The sequence below is a fragment of the Cavia porcellus genome, unplaced genomic scaffold (assembly GCF_034190915.1).
Source record: "Cavia porcellus strain 051 isolate PalLab524CR breed Dunkin Hartley unplaced genomic scaffold, mCavPor4.1 scaffold_19, whole genome shotgun sequence".
NCBI lineage: Eukaryota > Metazoa > Chordata > Mammalia > Rodentia > Caviidae > Cavia > Cavia porcellus.
The window spans coordinates 52,606,759-52,626,454 of record NW_026947502.1 but is presented as its reverse complement, the minus strand read 5'-3'; the positions used below and the strand labels follow the sequence as shown (position 1 = coordinate 52,626,454).

General features: G+C 41.8%; 1 protein-coding gene across 1 annotated transcript in view; it reads right to left on the bottom strand.

Moving 5' to 3' along the window:
• The window catches only part of Kcnq3 (potassium voltage-gated channel subfamily Q member 3), a 313,472-nt gene that overhangs the window by 23,366 nt on the left and 270,410 nt on the right, over positions 1-19,696 (bottom strand). The window contains exons 7-9 of the mRNA XM_063231065.1: positions 19,069-19,164; positions 17,651-17,745; positions 13,108-13,134 (exon numbers count right to left, since the gene is read on the bottom strand). Of these exons, the coding sequence (XP_063087135.1) occupies positions 13,108-13,134; positions 17,651-17,745; positions 19,069-19,164 (218 nt within the window). The remainder of the gene's footprint in view (positions 1-13,107; positions 13,135-17,650; positions 17,746-19,068; positions 19,165-19,696) is intronic.

The window sequence follows — 19,696 nt, the reverse complement described above, 5'->3', positions numbered from 1 at the left end:
TGGGGGAGCACTACTGGCATCTAGTGGCTAGAGGCCAGATATGCCATTAGATATTTTGTAACACACAGCACAGACTCACCACAAAGAATCCTCCATCCTAACTATTTACAGTGCGGAGGAGCGACCAAAACACAAACTTTGGGGCCAGAAACTATCTTGTTTAATTTCTGTATCTAGCATCAAAATACCTCAGTGCCTGGCATATCACAAGTAGGAAATCCACTACTCTGACGCTAAATGGAAGAAGAAAAGCAGGAAATATTTGATCTTTTGATGAATAAAGTGTACCATATCTCAGATGAGCACAAGATTGCCTGAGTGTACTTTTTTTCCCCGGAGGAAGAGAAATGGGACCCAATATATACTCTGTAGTTAATATGTAAACCTGAGTAAGTAATGAACTCAGGGATTCATTTCTAATTCAGGTTCTTTATCTGTAAAATGAAGCTCATACTATATTTTACTCCATAAAATGTTCTTGGCATCTTATGCATGTTGGACTCTAATACCTTGTTGGGAGTAAAGGTGGACTGAACTAGATGCAGTTAAGCCTCCAATGAGCTGAAACTCACTTAGGAAGACACATAAAGAACAAGCAGATGCATGCAATGCTGGAGTTCTGCCCAAGAAACAGGAGTGTGGCGGTGGAGAGCGAAGGGCCAGCTGTGGCAGGGAAGGTAGGGAAGACTTTTTGACTGGGTTGAAAACTACCGAGAAAGCTCATTTCAGTAGTCCAGATACTGAGCAGTAAGAAGAAGCCAGACTTCATAAAAGAGAGGTAAAAGCTTTCCAGGAAGAATTCTATGGGGGCTCAAGTGGTGTGGATACTGGGCTGTGACATCAGGGGGAGGGTACATGATACAATAACCGTGGGACACAGCAGCACTACATAAAGACTAACAACTTTTAGGAAAAGGGAAGTATATCAGTTTCTGTCTTTCTTTTCTTGTCTTTTTGAGACAAGGTCTCAGTATGCAGTTCAGGCTGGCCTTGGCTGGTGGCAAACTCTTAACAATCCTCCTGCCTCAGCCACCCAAATGCTGGGATTACAGGTGTGCACTGCCATGATGGCTCATTAATTTCTATTTAAAATTTATATTCATAGCAGCACTAGTTATAATAGCCAAAATCTAAAAGCAGCCCAAGTGTCACCTATCAGGGATGAATAGACCAAATGTGCACACATGCAGTGGAATATTATCCAGTCTTAGGAAGGATTTTCTGTCACACACTGCAACATGCATGAAACTCGAGGATTCTACACTAGTGAAATAATCTAGTCACAAAAGGACAAAAACTGATTCCTCTTTCACAATGTATTTAGAGTACATGGAACACACCGAAAAAGGAAGTAGGATGGTACTTACCAAGTGGTAAGGACAGGGAAGATGGGGAACGATTTAATTAGAAGAGTTTAAGTTTTAACATGTAAAGAATTCTATGTGAACTTTTGAAATACTACTGGAATGTACATGTAAGATGATTACATTTTATGTAATGTGCATGTCACTGCGATTGGTCTTTTTTTCTTTTAGAGAATACAGTTGCTTCGTGGTGGTGAATGGATTGGAGGAAAACAGAAAGGAAGAGAAAAACAAAAACCAAGAGATTAATAAAGAAGCCACTGAAGATTTCCAAGCAAGAAAGGCGGCATGGACAAGGGGAATTGCAATGGGAAGACTAGAATTTTGATACATAATTTGGAGTACCCAGTAAGACATCTTCCTGATGAAATATATATAGGTGACAAGGAACTACTCCTGATCCCTGGTTTTGTAGCTATGTGCTGGTGATGTCATCTTCTGAGTTGAACAAGACCAACAGGTGCGGAGAAGAAATGGCAAGTCGAGTTTGACAAATGTTACTTTTAGGATAATTTAGAGGCATCCTGCCAAGTAGAAGGTTGGGACCATGTCTGTCGCATTAGTCACTATGTTCTTAGACTCTGGATGGGTTTCTGGACACAGGAGGGACTTGGTAAGTATTTATGAAGTGATGAGGGGTGAATGAATGATGGATGGATGGGTGTTTGACAGGTAAGAAACACTGAGTAAAAGCAGAGTATTCTGAAGAGGCAGTGCTAGGATTAGGTTAAAGTACACCCCAAAACTCTCATGCATCTTTAAGGTGATTAGATCATGGGGGATGGGATCCATCCTTTGATGAGTTTGTAGCTGGATGTGTGTGAGGAGTGGTCACTGGGGACATGACCCAGAAGGGTGCATTCTGGTCTCTGGCTCCCCCTGCTCTCCCTGCTCTCCTGATGCCGTGGGCTGAGGTGGGCTGAGCAGCTTTCCTTCTGCTGTGTCTCTCTGCATCTTGTTTGTTCCTTGAAGCCAGCTAATCAGGAAGGAGACTGTAAGCCAGAACACACCGCCTTCCTTTAAGCTGTGGGCGCCAGGTGCTGGATCCCAGCGACTAGAACATGACCGAGACAGAAGTTTGCTCTATCTATCACTGCTTGCTGTGAAAACTCAATGCACAGATTCAAGTGACCTCCCTGGGGCAGGGCAGGGCTCTAAATTAGTCTTTCCTCCCTTCTTTCTTGAATCTTCCCACCTGGAAGGGATAGTTTTTCACAGGATCTATGGCCCTGTCTTAGGAAGCCTGACTATACCACAGTCTGCTGGCTGCAAAAGGCAGACAGGCAAACATGTGTCACCATTCAAATGCCAAACCTTTGAAGCACTGGTGCCCACTTTTTCTTTCTGACAGAGAGGCACAAACAAAAGTTACTTTTGTCCCATGAGAAACTATAACTGAGAATAGGATGAGAAGAAAAGCTGCAGACAGGGCCTGGGGATTTAGCTCAGCGGCGTAAGCACCTGCCTTGCAAGCAGGCGGTCATGAGTTCGATCCCCGGTACCGATAAACAATGAAAAAGACAAAAAAAAAAAAAAAAAAAAAAAAAAAAAAGAAAGAAAAGAAAAGCTGCAGAAAATGATGGAAATTTCTTTCCTTTCTGACTGTTCATGGTAGATATTGGAGAACCAAATGATTCATATCTTTCTTGTGGTGTTTAATTTTCTGTATAAACTCAGTTGGGCTAAGAATGTTTCCAGAAGAGATTAACATTTTAGTTAGTTGGTTGAATAACAAAGACCCACCATCAACAATATGGGAAAACATTATCCAATCCATCGGGAGCCTGAAAAGAATGAGAAGGTGCAGGAGGGGCACATCTACCATCTCTGCTTGAACTGGTCCATGCTCCAGGTTCCTGAGTTTTCGGACTTAGGAACTTGCACCAACAATCTCCCCACGAAGCCTTTGGGATTTTCTGGCTCACTTGCTTCAGACATGATAGCATGGAACTCCTCAGTCTACAGGATCACACAACCCAGTTCCTATAATAAATCTCTTACATAAATGTGTTTCCAGCCCATTGGTTCAGTTCCTCTGGAAGACCCTGGCAATATACTTTGTAACTACAAAATAAATTACTCTGCAGAAGAATGCAAACTCACAGTTTACTTCAGGCTTTGTGCATTTTATTTGAGATATTTGTGTGCCATTTTGTAAGTGACTTAAATAATTTGGATTTCTAGGGACTTTTCACATAGAAAAGGTAGCCTGGGGAAAGATCTCAGATTTAGGCACTTTATACTTTGCTAGTTTGGAGGTGGAAGAGGGAAAGAACAAAATTAAGGCCTTAATTTCTTCCTTATCTCAGTGAAAACCTACTTAGTCATCACTAGCCAGGCTAAAGGAAAGCTGAGCACACCCTTTCCTGACTTCTGGTTCTAGGCAAGAATTAGAGCTCCCATCCTTTGTGTGAGTGTCCCCTGCACCAGTGCCTGTGATGTTCCCTGCCAGCACTCCAGTATTCTTTTGGTATGACACACCCTTTTTAGACTGTGAGAGTCTTTCTTATGAATTTATGAATTCTATCAAGCTCTTCAGGAATACTCAGAGCCTGACACAAAGAGCTCCAAATGCTCAACTTTTAGGTTAGAGGAAGAAGGAGGAAAATAAGAAAAAAGTGGAAGGGTGAACAGAGAGAAATGGAAACGAGGAGAGAAGAATGAATGGAGGAAGGAGAGAAAAAATAAGTATATTGCAAAACCAAGATTCAAACCTGTATCCAACTGAGCCTTGAGTAAGCTCTACATCATGAAGAAATGACTCTGGACACAGAAAACAGAACTATGGGTGCCAATTAGGGTAATAATGATAACAATAAATCAAATGCTTGAATGTTATATATCACAGCTCTATTCTAAGCAACTAATTATTACCACACTCTGGGAATAGGTAATCTTAATATAACCATTGCATACATGAAGCAATGAGCATGGAATTCAGTAATGTGCTCCAAATCACTCTCCCACCAAACAATGATCTTTAACTAACAGGGTCTCACACAGCAAAACAACATGTGACTGCTTCTTCTGCTCCTGTGGCCAGAAGCTCACAGTGCACAGGACCTGATGGTGCTGTCTTAGCCCTACCCCTGCCTTCTAGCAGTAAGGGAGTTTGGCTTGGTTGGCAAGTTGTTCTTCTGGGGCTGGAGGAACTGGGAGGCAGCATCGAGGGTTGGGGGAAGGCAGAGAGGCAGCACCATGGTTGGACTAACTGCTGAGCCGGAAGGAATCACATCACGACTGTGAAATAATCTTAGTGAGTAAATCTGGTTCTCTTTCATCCAGGCAAGTTTGCAAAATATAATCTGCTAAGTGGCCATTTTGTGTGATTCAGTGAATCTGAGACCCTGGGAACGTGATTCTAGGGCACCTGCATTTGGCACTCTGTAGACACAGATACATTAAAGTCAGAGGGAACAACAGAAATTTTTTCTCTACTGGCCCCCTAAAAATTATTTTCTCTGCATATCTAAATATCATGTGTGACTAATATACTACCTTCTCAGCGTTAACCTCTGGCAAGCATTTACTGTACACCTCTTGTGTGTATAAAGCTCTCATCCCAACCAGCCTGGGTGGTCAGTACTGCTATTATTCCCATTTCACAGATCAGGACTGAGAGGCATAGGGGGCTTGCATGGATTGTCCAAAACCACATTAGGTGGTAGGATGAGGAGCCAGGTTTTGATGTGTGATAGTTTAATTCTAATATCTATTCTCACTGCCTTCTTATTTCTATGACTGCCTCTTAATCTACCACCTGATTACTTTATACCCCCAGTTAAAAATGATGAAAGTCTACAGGTCAAGAGGGAGCCGGTCAGACACAAGGCCACATCTCAGCCTCTGCTTGAGTTGCTTTATCACCTTCAATCCCAGGATCCCCATTGGTGATAGGGTACAAATAAAATATAACTCTCTGATACATAATTTTCTACCATATGCAAACTCATGATTTTTGCTTGGTCAACTAAACAAGGTTGAACTGTGTTCTCTTCAAAATAAGTTGCAACCCTAACCCTATACCTTTCAATGTGAGCTGTACAGGTGTAATCACATTATGGTGAGCTCATTTTAGAATAGAGTAGTACTTAATCCAATGACTGGGTCTTTATAAGAGAAAGGAGAGGAACACTACACACACACACACACACACACACACACACACACACACACACTCAGAAGGAAAAAGAACACATGAGTGGAAGACAAAAACTACAGGGATGAATCTACAAGGCAAGGAACACCAAAGACTGGCAGTAAGCACCATGAGAAAAGGAAATATCCCTCCCTTGTACCCTGTAGAGGGAGCACGGTCCAACTGCCATCTTGATCTCAGATTTCCAATCAATCTCCTGAACACATTTTTGTTGAGAGAACACATTTTTGTTGTGGTGGTAATTTGTTACAAAAACTATAGCTAACAGTTGACTACCCGCCAAGGACAATTGAAGAGATGAATACGTCTATTTTTCTTAGAAGTAAGTCGAGGAGCTACAATAAAGTCTTATATGCTAAGGATTGGAGTGATCGTGCATAGAGAAAAAGGAGGGCTGTCCTTTCTCATGTTTTTTTTTTTGCGATCATAAAAATGGAACTTTCACAGTTGTAGAAAAATCAACAAAAAGCCTCTTACCCTCTACTAACTTCTCCTTGTGAGAGAAGATCAATTACTTGTGGGATTACCGAATGTGTGCCATAGCCACTGGCCAATTTTTTTTTGTCAGGCAGGTTCCATATTAACTGCCAATGTTCACAAGTGGTTATTTACCCTCTAGCTCTCCATGTGCTGTGAATCCGGTGAGTCATAGCCCATGTGGCTACCATGGACAGCGTCTGCTCCCAAGGAGAGACCTGATAAGGAATACTACGACCTGTCACCCACTAAAGCCAACCCCACTTTATTCAGCAAAAATAATATATTAACACCTATGTCTATGTCCCGATTGATTCATAATTCTGAGAAAAGAGATTATAAAAAGCCACACTCACCCAATTGTTTCAAAAGGTAAACAGCGACTAAGTCTTCAAGACCACTCAGACATCACTCTGAGGAAAAATCAAATTGGCCCACCTTTGAGCTCGGCATGACACCCTGCAGGCAAGGCCAGTGTCACAGGGCTGAGAGGAGGGAGAAAAATACTAATAACTGTGGAGTAGCATTCAAACTTCTTGTTTTCACATGGCTAACAATTTTCTCATCAGTAAAATTAGGGAGTTTGGATTAATTGATCTCTAAATTCTTTTCACCTTTGACAGCCACTGATTCTAGTGCATGGAAGGTGCTTTACTGCCAACACCACCCATGACTCTGTGAAGTGAATTTCAGGGCCTGATGTGGGGAGCAGGCAAAGAGGAATGGCACTGTTGGAGCACCTGCTCCTTCACTGCACACAGACTCTGGCTTCATGCCTTTTCGAGCCCTTACAGCCTCCTGCTAGCTGTGTGAGCCAAGGAAGAGTGGAAGGAAACCAAACAAGCCAAGGAGACCCTGCAGTGACTGATGAAGTCACTGTTTGCCACAACTGTGGGAATTAGCACAGTTGCTGGGACCAAGAACTACGGATACTGACCAATCAGATCCAATTCCTTCCCTTGCTCTTTCTGAACTGTATGACCCTATACATGCATTTACTCTCTGAACCTCAGTTTCTGATTTATAATGTGACAAGAATAGTATCTAGCTCAGAAGGTGCTTATAAGGATTGGATATGCTTAGAACAATAAAGATTATTTTAAAATTACTGTTGTGATACTTGAATTCTTGGATCTAAAGAATGATTCTCCACTAAATTTGAGAGCACGGCAATGGGAAAACATATTCACAAGATAGGAGAAAATAAGTTTCTAGGATGCTTTTTTCTTTTCCAAGACAAAGAAGACTCTCAAAGGCTGCTCTTTATATTTACTTGTCTGACAATACAGATTGAAAAACTGGGCTCAAGAAAGCACTTGTTGTCAACATAGTTGCCCATGTTGAGAATTCAAAACATGTTAGTGTCTACAGAAAAGATGTCCCTAACCATCACTGCTGATGCCTATCTACTGACTAGTTATAATTAACACTCAAAGAGACAGTCTAAGGACAAAAATTTCAATCTTTTTCTGGCACAATCTATTAAAAATAAGATTCAGAATGGTTTAATGTTGGTGTTATTTAGTATGATGTTATTAAGAATTTGAAATTTTCTGCATATAATTTCTGCTTATGATGGACAACGATTGTTTTTGCCAGCTTGATGTTCCATTTGCCATCCTTCACAGGAAAATACTGTATTATTTTCAGGAATTTATTCTTCCCACTTCAAATCTAATGGGGGCTGCCAGTCAGACTGCTTTACCCCTGCCCTTGCCCTCTGTCACATGTGAACGTGTGTTCCCAATTCTGCAGTGGCCTGTGTTCTCCAAGCCATGGAGATATTTCAGAGTATGAATATGTGAGTGAATCAAGGCATTTTATGTACTTCCCTGAAAAGTTTCAAACTCATATTCCATGCAGGATAGGTAGAAAGAAGAAAGAAGAACACACATAGATTCATCAATATAGAGAAAATCAGCAGAGGGCATGAAATCTTCATGAAAAGAAAAGCAGAGATAAATGGTAAAGAGAGAAAAATGAGACAGGTCTCATAATTGTGTCCTAAGGGCCCCTACCTTAACAGGTGGCCCTGTGGAAGTTGTAATAATATGAGTTAGGTTTGTGATACTTGTAGAATGAAGAGTTTTTCCATCCATCAATCCCTTATCCACTCATCCACCCAGGACAAGGACACCAGCAGGACATTAAAGTAGCAGCTAAAGAGAAAACAAGCAGACAGCTACAACTTTGGATAACAAGATGGGGAACATAGATCGGGCTGTCCATTAAGCGATCAAACCTCTGTAGTCTTTGAGATAAGCAGGCAGGATGCACTGACACACAGGATGAGATAACAGATGGCATCAGTGCAGATTGAGAACTGACCCTAAATTTCATTATTCCTTCATTGAAATCTATTTTCCAAATAAAATTTCCTTCCAAAAGGAAGTACACAAGATATTTTTAAAACACATACAGTAACAAACTCTACCCTGTGTGGGGATCTCTGTCCCTTTCAGAAAAAAATATGATGAATATCCTTTGTTAAGTGCTTTTCCATATGTGGAGGAGCCAGGCCTTCTGTCTATGAAGTATCAATTTCTCTGTTGATTTTCTAGAGTGGCCCGTAGGACAGTCAGCTTTGTTTATTTTCTATAATAAACTTCCCTATTAATTTGTGCCATTGCCTTAGTTTTAAATTATCACTGAAGCAAGAACCCATGGTAGCTGTGACACATCCATTACTTATCCATCCATCCATCCATCCATCCATCCATCCATCCATCCATCCCCCAACCTTCCATTCACTGTTTCACTCCATTAAAATCCATAGCAAGCCAGCTGCACACCAGACTCTCTTTTGGTCATTCAATCTAGTGGAAGAGATAGATAAGAAATATGTTTATAATGATTAGTATTATCAAGGAGTTGGAGGGTTGGAAGCAGGATCAAGGGAATGGAGACTGATAAGCATATGTGGAGGGCCAGGGAAAGTCACTTGCAGGAGGTAACATGAGGCAGAATCTCAAAGGAAATGAAGAAGTGAGTTATGTTTGAAGATGATATAGAGAACATGTGGGAAGACTAGATTAGTTGAACTCATTCTGCATCCAGTGATAGCAACGAGGGCATCAGCCATCTGTGCTGCATCGGGAATGTGCCTGATACGGTGCAAGCAAGGTGAAAGCTCACGATGGGTGTGTCTGTTTGAAGGAGGTGTAACTTATGTGAATGCTTGAGATCAAGTTCCATATAAATGGAACAGAGATAGGATATTTTCTATTAGGTCATTCATTTCTTCATCAGCAAAGGTTTTGGGGGTGCAACTCACATACAGGCATAGTGTTAACCTCAAGGAACTCATAGTTGAGAGGGGAAGAGGCCACTTAAAAGTATATGTTCATGGATTTGGGGGTTTTATTAGGGAAGCTCTGAACACTCCATAATTGTACCATGAGTAGCACATTTAAACCAAGTAATAAGTGTCAGGAGGTTCCAACTCTTCCCACACTGTTATGGGGAATCAAGTAAGATGGCAAGTGAGGTACTTGCCTAGTATCTACTAATCCCACAGAGAGTGTTGGATCTTTGGCTTCTGACTAACCTAAAAACATAGGCCTCTTAGAAGGAAGTGTAAATCATCAAAACCAGCCTCCCAGGAAGGGTAAGAATTCAGCTGGGCTTATTATTGTGCCTCAAACAAGCCCATATAAATAGAAACAAAGACAGCCCCTACAAAACAATAGTTTCACAAGAAGCTATGGGCTTTAGTTCCTTCCAGCAAGTGAACAAGCTTTTGTACTCCCAACAACGCCCCTCCCCAGCACACATCTGTTAAGTGTTGAAGAGAATACAACTCTTTCCTCAGGTGAGCAAATAAACACATATGCGGGCTGCCTATGCTAGACAGAGGTGACAACAGCCAGTGACAGTTCTGAAGCAGAAATAGAGCAAGATTGGAAGTTGGAAGTTATAAGGGGAGAAAGGAACAACAGCAAGTGTAGGCTAATGTCCGTGCACATTTGCTGATCAGTCTGCCCTCTCAGCTTCCCTCCCTTCTTGGGTAAAGAACTGTGGTCCTCTCTTGACAGTTCACCTGGCTTCCTCCAAATGTCACGTCCCATCTCCAGGCTATGTAGCTGCCCTTTACACCTGGCATCTTACCTGCCAATCAGCCAGCCCATCTGACTACTCGTCAAATCTCATATGAGAAGGCATGTAAAACTTATACCCATTTTGCTCTTCTTACAGCAGTGGGACCCAGAAAACACCTAGCACCTTTAACCCTGAGAAATCAAGGGATAAATTTTTCTTCTGTATCCTTAGCAGAGTGGAGGATGTTTGGAAGGGAGAATAGAAGCAAGCTGATAATCAGATTTTAGAAAGCTCCTTTCTCATAACTGGAAAAATAACTCCAGGAAGTCTCAAAGTGCATCTGATTCTTAAAGGGGAACCACCAAATCCAGCACAAAGTGACATTTTGCATATACCACAATTCTTCCTTATCTGTGATTTTACTTTCATAGAGGTTTTGGCTGCTTAGAGTCAACTGTGGTCCAAAAATATTAAATGGAAAGTTCTAGAAATAAGCAATTCATAAGTTTTAAATCACGATCCATCCAGAGCAGTGGGATGAACTTTTGCACTATTGCACTCTACTGCCGGCAGGTAGAGTGCAGTCATCTCCTTGCCTAGCATATCCATGCTGTATACAATCCCTACTCATCAGCTCATAGCATCTCACCTACCAGATCAACTACTGCAGGATCATAGTGCTTGTGTTCAAGCAACCTTTATTCTATACAATAATGGTCTTAAAGCACAAGAGTAGAGATACTGACAATTTGGATATGCTAATGAGAAGCTGTTAAGTATTTCCTTTAGAAGAAAAGGTAAAATATTAACAGAGAGAAAAAGAGAGGATAGTTATAGAACTTTCATTATGAGATGTTATTATAATTGTTTTATTACCAGTTGTTATTAATTTACTACTATGCCTAATTCCCAAATTAGACTTCGTTAACTAAGCTATGTAAATATGAGAAAAATCACCGTATATGTAGGCTTAGTACTACTACAGCTTCACCTATCTACGGGGTCTTGGCATGGTCCCTGCAGGTAAGTGGTGACTACTCTAAGTTCCAATTTGGTTGAATTTTGTTTATGTCTCTGTAGAAAAGGCTCTTGTGGTAGATTAAGTAATTCACTTGCAGTGTGGGCGTGTACAGAACTCAAAACCTGGCTGATCACAAGAGAATGAGAGTAAGGGACACTCCGTTAGAGGTCTTTAGGTCTGGATCACAAATTTTGGTGCTCATGTTGTGATGTGGGGCAAACCTGTCTTCTTGGGGCACTACAGTTTTTATAAAAATATGTAGAAGAGACAACCTAGGGTATCGCTCTGTGAGCCACCAGCTGCTGCAGATACTCCAGCAAATGCCCTCTGATCCTATCACGGTCAGTTGGCAAGCCCTTTTCCACAGTCTGCCCCAACATCCTCTAGAAACCAAGCTGGTTCAGATAAGAAGCCCTCTGTCCATGAAAACACAGAGCAGAAATACTGAATCCTATATCTGTTTGGAAGTTATTATGGTTGATACATTGTGTCAACTTGAGCAGTTTAGAAGTTTAATTTAGAGACTCAGTAGGGAACCAGGGTTCTTACTTTGTAAATATCCTCATCCAGTGCAAAGGAGGGCAAGATTTTGAGATTCCTATACCTGCCCTCGGGCGAGGGTGGCCTGTGTATAATATTAGCCAGTAGAAGATATTTTTCTCTTCCTTGTGCTCTGGCTACTGCCTTTGAGTGTAGCCCAAGTACCATGCCACCCTGTCTGGGAGCCAGGTGAGTATGGACTGAAACCTCCACAAACAGTGAGCTAAATAAACCTGTATTTCCTTCATTTTTGGTGTTGGGTATTTTGTTCCAGCAATGAGAGAAAAGTAAAAGTAACCAAGTCAGAAGTTGCCCATCTGTCTGTAATTGTTTCCTCCTTATGAATTATGTGTGGATGGAACATCATGGAACCACAAGAGGATTGGACATAGCTTCCCAAAGTCCTGTGTTATAAGAAATCCAGGCTGCTGTCAACATCTCTGCTCAAACTGTGTCAGTTCTAGAGGGACAGCATTATGCCTGATACCTAGGAGGGCAATTATGAGTCCTCATTCGTGTTTGCCAACAGTAATAGTTTAGATGTTGTTACGGTTTGTAACTAGAATGTTCCCCAAAAGTCTTATGTGTTTGGAAGGTAATTAGATCATGGGGCATTATACTCTTCAGTGGGTTCATTCTGGATGTGCTGCCAGGAGTATAAAGCACTGAAAGTGGGTCACTTTGGTGCACTGTGGAAGGGTATATTTTTGTCTTCAGATCCTTATCTCTCTCTACCTCCTGGCTGCCACTGAGTGATAATTTTTCCTCCATCATGCCTTTCTGCCATGCTGTTCCCACCTTGGAGCCAGCTGTTATAAACTGAATCTTCTAAAAATCACGAGCCAAGATAAGCCTCTATCCCTCTAGATCATGGTGCCATGTATTTCCCCAGTAATGGGAAAGCTGACACACACACACACACACACACACACACACACACACACACACACACACTCACACATTTGCAAACAGTCTCTCTTTACAATGTAGAGCAGGGTCCGTCATTTCTGGTCATTGGGGAATTTTCTGAGAAGGGGAGAAGGGGAGGATAGAGAAATAGTGACAAATTGGAGATTCCTCCCATCTCTGCAATTTGCAGTCAGCATGGTTTACTTGGAAGCCGCTGCAGTTCTGGCAATTGTAAATTAAATCATACTGACTCTCTTCCTAAAGAATCATCTGGGCCATTAGTATTATTCAGGCTGAACTGACTGTTGGTCTTGTGTGATCCTGGGGGGAGAAGAATTTGAGGTCTTATTGTGCACTGAGCTTATGAGGATCAAAGAAGGCAGCACCTGCAGAACTCCAGGCGTGGACCCAGCCCAGAAGAGACATCCAGTGAGTGGACACTGCTTTGATCCCCACTTAGCAGCCTGGAATACATCTACATGAAATCTGCAGAGCAATTAGTGAGCGCTGAGGGCTGTATGTTATGAGCAGGATGGACACCCAGAGACCATCCACCATGTGGAACCAACAGTGGTGGACAGAAGGGGATTCATACTCACCTGGCTGCTGCCTCCAGCTGTTCTTTCCTAGAAGGAGAAGAGGAAGAGAAAATAAACAAAGTATAAATTACATGGAATGGCCTCATCTTTCCCCAAAGCCTGCTCAAAGCTTCCCTTAGAAAGTCTTGGAGGAGAGTACTTGTAGCACAAGATGGTGAATGTAGATCAGAACCAAGGAGAGAGGGAAGCTTCCCCAGGCAGGCTCAGGGTGCTGCTGCTGCCATATGGCTCTGTATTCTCAAGATTCTTCTCATTCCTCTCTTCATCGTGAAAATGATTTACTGTGCACCTCCTCTGCCCCAGGCCTCCTGCTGGGCTTGGAGGATTTGTTGATTGTTGGAGGCAGACCAGAAAGCCAAAAGCAAAGAATTGGGTTTCACTCTTTGCTCGTGCATTACTATCTGGGTCATATTAAGCAAACTAATTAATCTCAGAGATGTCCTGATTCTTTTAAAATAAGGTTATGAAAAATGAAGTTATTCCTGTTTACATTCTAGAATATTCTAAATAGTAGATAAGGTAGCATTCATAAAAATAGATCCAATATTACTTGGCCACTGAGAGTGACTACTGCATATAGCCCCCTTCTGGTCCAAGGAAGGTAAGTTCTGGGTATACAAAGGACTGTTTTTGGCCAAGTCATTTCTGCATCTTGTGCCTGAGTCCTATTACCACTGTTTCAGTAGCTACCATCTTCAGAGCTGGGATGGACACACACCCCAGCTATTTAAATTATAATTAAAATTAAAAGTTAATTGCCTCAGTTATGCTAGTAATAGTTAAATGTTCAATAGTCAACATGACCAATGACAAATACTGAATAAAATAGCTGTAGAATATATTAAATGAAATATGATTCCACTGTTATGTTCAGGGAGCCAAGTAATGTGTCTGTTCTTCAGCTGATAGAAAGCAATGTCTATTTTTTAAAAATCTTCCCTCATTCTTGTAGAGGTGCTACTCCCAGCATCCCCTTGTCATCAGATTTCTATCACCTGCTGTACTAAGGCTATACATTCTTCACGAGACTACAAATCAGAAGATCTGAGTTTGGTCCATTTATGCATACCATGACCTGTGTCTTCTCTAAGTTCTTGTACTTCTAGGAGGTCTTAATTTATTCTTCTATAAAATAGAGTTTAGACTTGAAACTTTTTGAAGGTTTTTGTAATTCTCTATTGTAAGTAGCAATAAACAAAAAAAATGCAAAGTGAAATGCTCTCATCCATCACTGCCAGCTTCAAACATGCATCTGCAAATTAGCAAAGAACTGGACTGTACCAAGCAGGGAGTTCACGTATGGTACCATCACTGCAGATGGCCTATGCTATTTAACCCTTGAAAACCTTTGGAAGGAATGAAAACTGGTCCAGACATGGTTGAAAACAGCCTGGCAGTTCCTCAATGAGATAAACACAGAACTGCTGATTCCATTCAGAAGTATACCCCTCACAAGATAACTGAAAACATGTCCACACAAAGACATGTACCTGGATCTTCATGGCAGCATTTTTCATGAGAGTTAAAAGATAGAAATAGCCCCCATGTTTATCACATAATTATAATATAAACACACTACAGTATATCTAGTGGGATATAATTAAACCATAAAAGGAGTAAAATTCTAATATATGCTATAACATGGGTGAAACTTGAAGTCATTGTTCTAAGAGAAAGAAAGCATGCAAAAAACAGTGCATGACATGATTTTGTATTATACAAAATGTTCAGAATAGGCAGAAGAGAAACAGGAAGTAGACGAGTGGTTGCAGGGGATGGGAGAAAGAGGGAATGGGAACAACTGTTGATGAGGACAAGGTTTCTCTCCAGTACAACAACACTGCTCTGGAATTAGTGACCAATGTTGTGGATACACTCAGAGCCACGGAATTCTCCACTTGAACAGGGTACATTATATGCTATGCAAAATCCTCTGAAGGTTGTGAAATGTATCTCAATAAAATTACTTTTAAACATTAGCAAAAATCCTTTGGGGAGGCAGGTGAGGACACAAGTGTACTGCCAGCTGGTTCTCTGTCATTAGTGCATGGCGTGGGCTGGAATGCAGGGACATTCTTTTCCCAAGGGACTGGTTTGTTTCTGAATGGTTGCTAAGTGTACTTCTTTAGTCACTTTATACTTTTTTCCTCAAATAAAAGGAGAGAAAGAAATATTTTCTCTTAGTTTTAAAGCCATTCCTATATCACAGCAGCTGTCTGAAGCACAATATAATCCTCCAAGTCTCTGACAGCTAGGACAATGCTTTATTTATAATAAATCAGCCCCAAAGAATAGGCCCATTGCCAAGGCCTTGGGATGCACAGCAAATGAAAATCATTTTGATTCTGCATCCAGCATGATTTTACATGCTCTTGTTTTTGAGTTCAAGGTCATTCTCTTCTTTTAAGGGAAAGCCACCCCCGATTCTGTCTACACTGTGCTTTGTGCTACCCTCAACCCTAAGCAGGTGTGTCAGCCTTCAGCTTCCGTGTTTTTCTCCTGGTTTTTTTTCCATGTTGAAATTTCATTACTTATATATGTGAATTGTGTCATATATTTTATATGTGACAAAGATGATTCCTTTGAATTAAAAAAAAGGTACAACTATGGTAGGCTGCAGGCAGTAATAATAATAATAATAATAATAACAATAACAATAACAATAATAGAATTGTAGAAGCAAAAGGGATGATGTAAGTCATACAGGATTCTGAATAATCAAGTTTAAAATAAGTCAGAAAACAGAGTGTAACCCTAAGCTTATCTATTTATTAAAGAGTTGATTCATCTCCTAACTCTTCCATAAGTCATTGGTCTCTTTTACTTATTCTTCAGATACTCTCTGCTTCTCTCCTTGGCCTACCCCTCATTTTCTCTCACTCTGAGTTCAGCAATCATTCTAGCTGATCTCCTGGGTTTGAATCCTGAACCTGTCTCTTCCATCCTCCATTTTCCCCCTTGTCATCTTCCCTAAACAGAAATCTGATTGTATCATTCTCTGGCTGCTACAGCTTCTTGGTTTCAGGATCAGTTAACTTCCTTGGTTGTCTGCGACTCTCTGTGGTATAGCCCAAAGCTTAATTCATATCATACAAGGGGCTCAAACATGGAGCGAAAGTAGCTTGAGCTGCCAGTAATCCTTGAGAAGTAAATGAGTCATGGGTGGTCAGGTGGGCAAGATCAAAAGAGCCTGGGTTTGTGGAGTTCACACTCATTTTTGCACTTTAATCTGTGTCAAGCTCACCTACTAGAAGGTTTTATACAGGGAAATGGGTCAACAGAACCCAAATGTCTTGTATTTCCTAAAATCTTTACCATTATCTGGTGATGAGAGTAGAGGATAAACCTAAGCCACATTCAGAGTCTGAAGAGCTACTCATCCATTATGCATCCAACTACAGTCCATTAAAAGGATTTGACAGAAATGCATCAGAGCAGACCCTAACTCAGAAGCAAACTAACTGCCCAGCTATGCTTCTTTCCAAGGATTCTAGGAGTCCAGAACTCTCCCCACAGACTCAAAGCCCAAGCTTAGTGTCTGAAGCCTGCAAAGGAGTGATCTGTGCCAGAAGCTCAAGTAAAAAGACTGTGGGCTTTGGAGGCCTGTACACAGGGCTGACGTGGTCAAAATGTCCAAAGCTTCAGGGACTTGTTTCTCTTATCTGTGCATAGCACTAGGTGACACCCATGTGCAGCCTGTCTCCAAGTGTGCACTGGACCACTTGGTCACCTGAGGGGAAGGCACATGGTGGGGTTCATGCTCAAGATGATTTTACTTCCAGGCTTCCTGGTAGATGCTGAATCCGTATTTTCATTAAATCCCCTCCACTCTAATGCATCTTAACATTTGAGAACCTCTGACTTACAGGACACCAGTAAGGATCAAATGAAATATGGACTTGGATACTTGGACCGTGATAGTTCAATGCACATTAACTTCCAACTCTCTTTTCCTATATGTGGGCCATAGGAAGAAGTATTATTTTTCCAAGGCATTTAATTGAGTCTTTTGTCTCTTAGAACATAAAAAAGCCTCCCTGAGTCTCCAGATGAGTTTTCCTGCCTTTCTCTTCTACCATCTGCCCCTTCCTTGAAGCTCAGAGTGGTCTGTGGGTGAAGGGTACGGCCAGGTCTATAGGTGAAGGCTACAGCACACAAGATTGCTAGGGTTGCTGAATTCATTTGTTACTGCTTCTTTAGACTCTACTGCTCCTCATACATTGAGTGAATCTTTTCTTAAAGACTACTTCACTCTGACCCTCAGGGAACTAGTAGATACAAACCATAAACACCTGCAGTGGAGAGCTCATGAAACATGGATACTTGGGCACCAGTGCTAGGGACTCTAACTTGATTAGCTTGGAATGTGATCTGGGGGTCAAAGTTGTTTTAAGTTTCTAAGTGGTGATAACACGCAATGCACATTGGGAACTATTCTCCGCTTTCCCTAACGGAAACCTTGAGGCCATGATGCAACAGACTACACAGACCACAGTAGGGAAAGCCACTCACACCCTGAGAAATCAAACAAATGGCCCCTTACCTGAAAAATGGAAAAGAAACAACTGATTCATAAAATCTCCAGGTTGCCACGAGGTCAATCCTGTTTGGGTTGGTAGCATAATACCTCCAGGCAGCCTGAGAAGGAAGAGGGACAGGAATGACGATATCACCTGAAAAATGCTTAAAACCTTGATTTGTAGGAATCTGAAAGTGTCCTAAGCAACCCTTCAGAGATGCCAATGTTCCTGGTTTGTTGTATCTCCCTTGGAAAAATAAACTTACTGAGCTAGAACTGGTGTTATGCTGGCAGGCATTAGGGGAGATTAAATGGAATGGAGAGAAATAAGGGGGTATAAAATCCCTGAAAGAAAATCCCAGGAACTTTCTTTCTAGAATGTTCCCAGAGACTTCTCAAGTAGTTAAGAAAGTCAATTGGGTCTTTTGTGCCACTTCTGGGTAAAAAGAGTGCCTGGAAAAGGAGATTTTGATGTGAATGAACCTCTGGCATGTGCTGTAGTTTGGAGTTTGTAGGGGATGATGGGACAGAGTCTGGGAGACTGGGACTGGCCTAGAAAGTCATTGTATAGGATGCCATCATCTATCAGGCTGTGTCAGAACCACAGAGACACCTACCACAATGGACAGAAGCTCACAGGTGGGTGGCATCCCTTGGGAATTCAAGTAAGCAGGACACTATTATCCTGTTCACTGTGCTCCTCTCTCTCAACAGCATATGACATCAATGCAAGGACTTCTCATGAAGTGTCAGCAGGGACTCTGGTGCCTTGCTCCCAGCCAATAGACGGGAGAGATGGTGAGGGTGAGTGGATCAGGCGTCCAGAGTCTGTGGCTCCATCATTGAGCAGGACAAATGGGTACGGTGGCTCATTATTTTTACATGTAAGGAATATCTTTGTCATTTGGATTAGGAGCTCTCTATCTTTGACAGACATGAAGAAACTGCATTTCTCCCACTAACTTGTTGGTTAAACAACAGGACTGCAGGATGACTCTTCTCTAAGGGTTGCTAGGTCAGCTTGGAGTGAAAAGTGGAATAAGCCTGTGTGGTCATAGGTCCAAGCAAAATTCTCTACTCTGGCATTAGCAGTGAAAATCCAATGAGTTTACTCTCAAGTCTTACATTTATTTCCTGCTAGGCCTAGAATTTGGATGGGCGAGCAATAAGACTATTGTCTTCAGTACACAAAGAGGTGGGCCATGTAGATAACCATGACTACTGTCCATAGCGACCCACAAGTATGCAAATAGAAGCAGGTCCACTCCTGCCTGGGTGTGCCTGTGCATGTGGATGGCACACAGACACACACAGACACAGACACAGACACACACACACACACACACACACACACACACACACACACACACACAGAGAGAGAGACAAACACACACATACCACTGTCCCGGGTCCCATTTCAGTTTATTTGCAGGCAGACAGACCTGGATGAGCTCGGCAGCTGGTTTCCTCCTTTTCTCAAAGTGCTTCTGACGGTGCTGCTCCTGCACCTTGAGTGCCAGTCCTGAGCCCAGGATGCCCTGGAGAGAAAAGCCAGGTCACAGTCAGTACCACCATACTCCCCCCAGCACAGGCCCACTGCCAAGATAGCAGGTGATGAAAGATTCAATGGCTCCAAAATGACAGCATTGCATGAAAGGGAAAAAAAGGGAGCGGGAGAAAGGATCCTTCCTTCTTCAGATGGTAGGGAGCTTGAATATGTGGAATAAATCTGAAGTCAGGAAGGCCTGGGTTGCAATCCTGACACCCTCTATCCACTCTTGAGATCCTGGCCAAGACTCTCATCATGCTGAATCTCATTTTCTTCCATAGGTCCATAAGATAACAGTACATCAAGCAAATAGTGCGATAACATGTAGAACTGCCTAGTAAAAGGTATAGCACAGCCTAGACACTCAGTAAACGTAAATTGAATTAAAAAATATTTTAGCAGCTTGAACTATCTGTTGGAACATGTACTGTAGTCAGACTTTCCAAGAATTGAGATCAGTTTTAATTTCCGGGTCAGACCTGCATGTGGATTAAATGGATAAAAGAACAGTTTTCAAGATG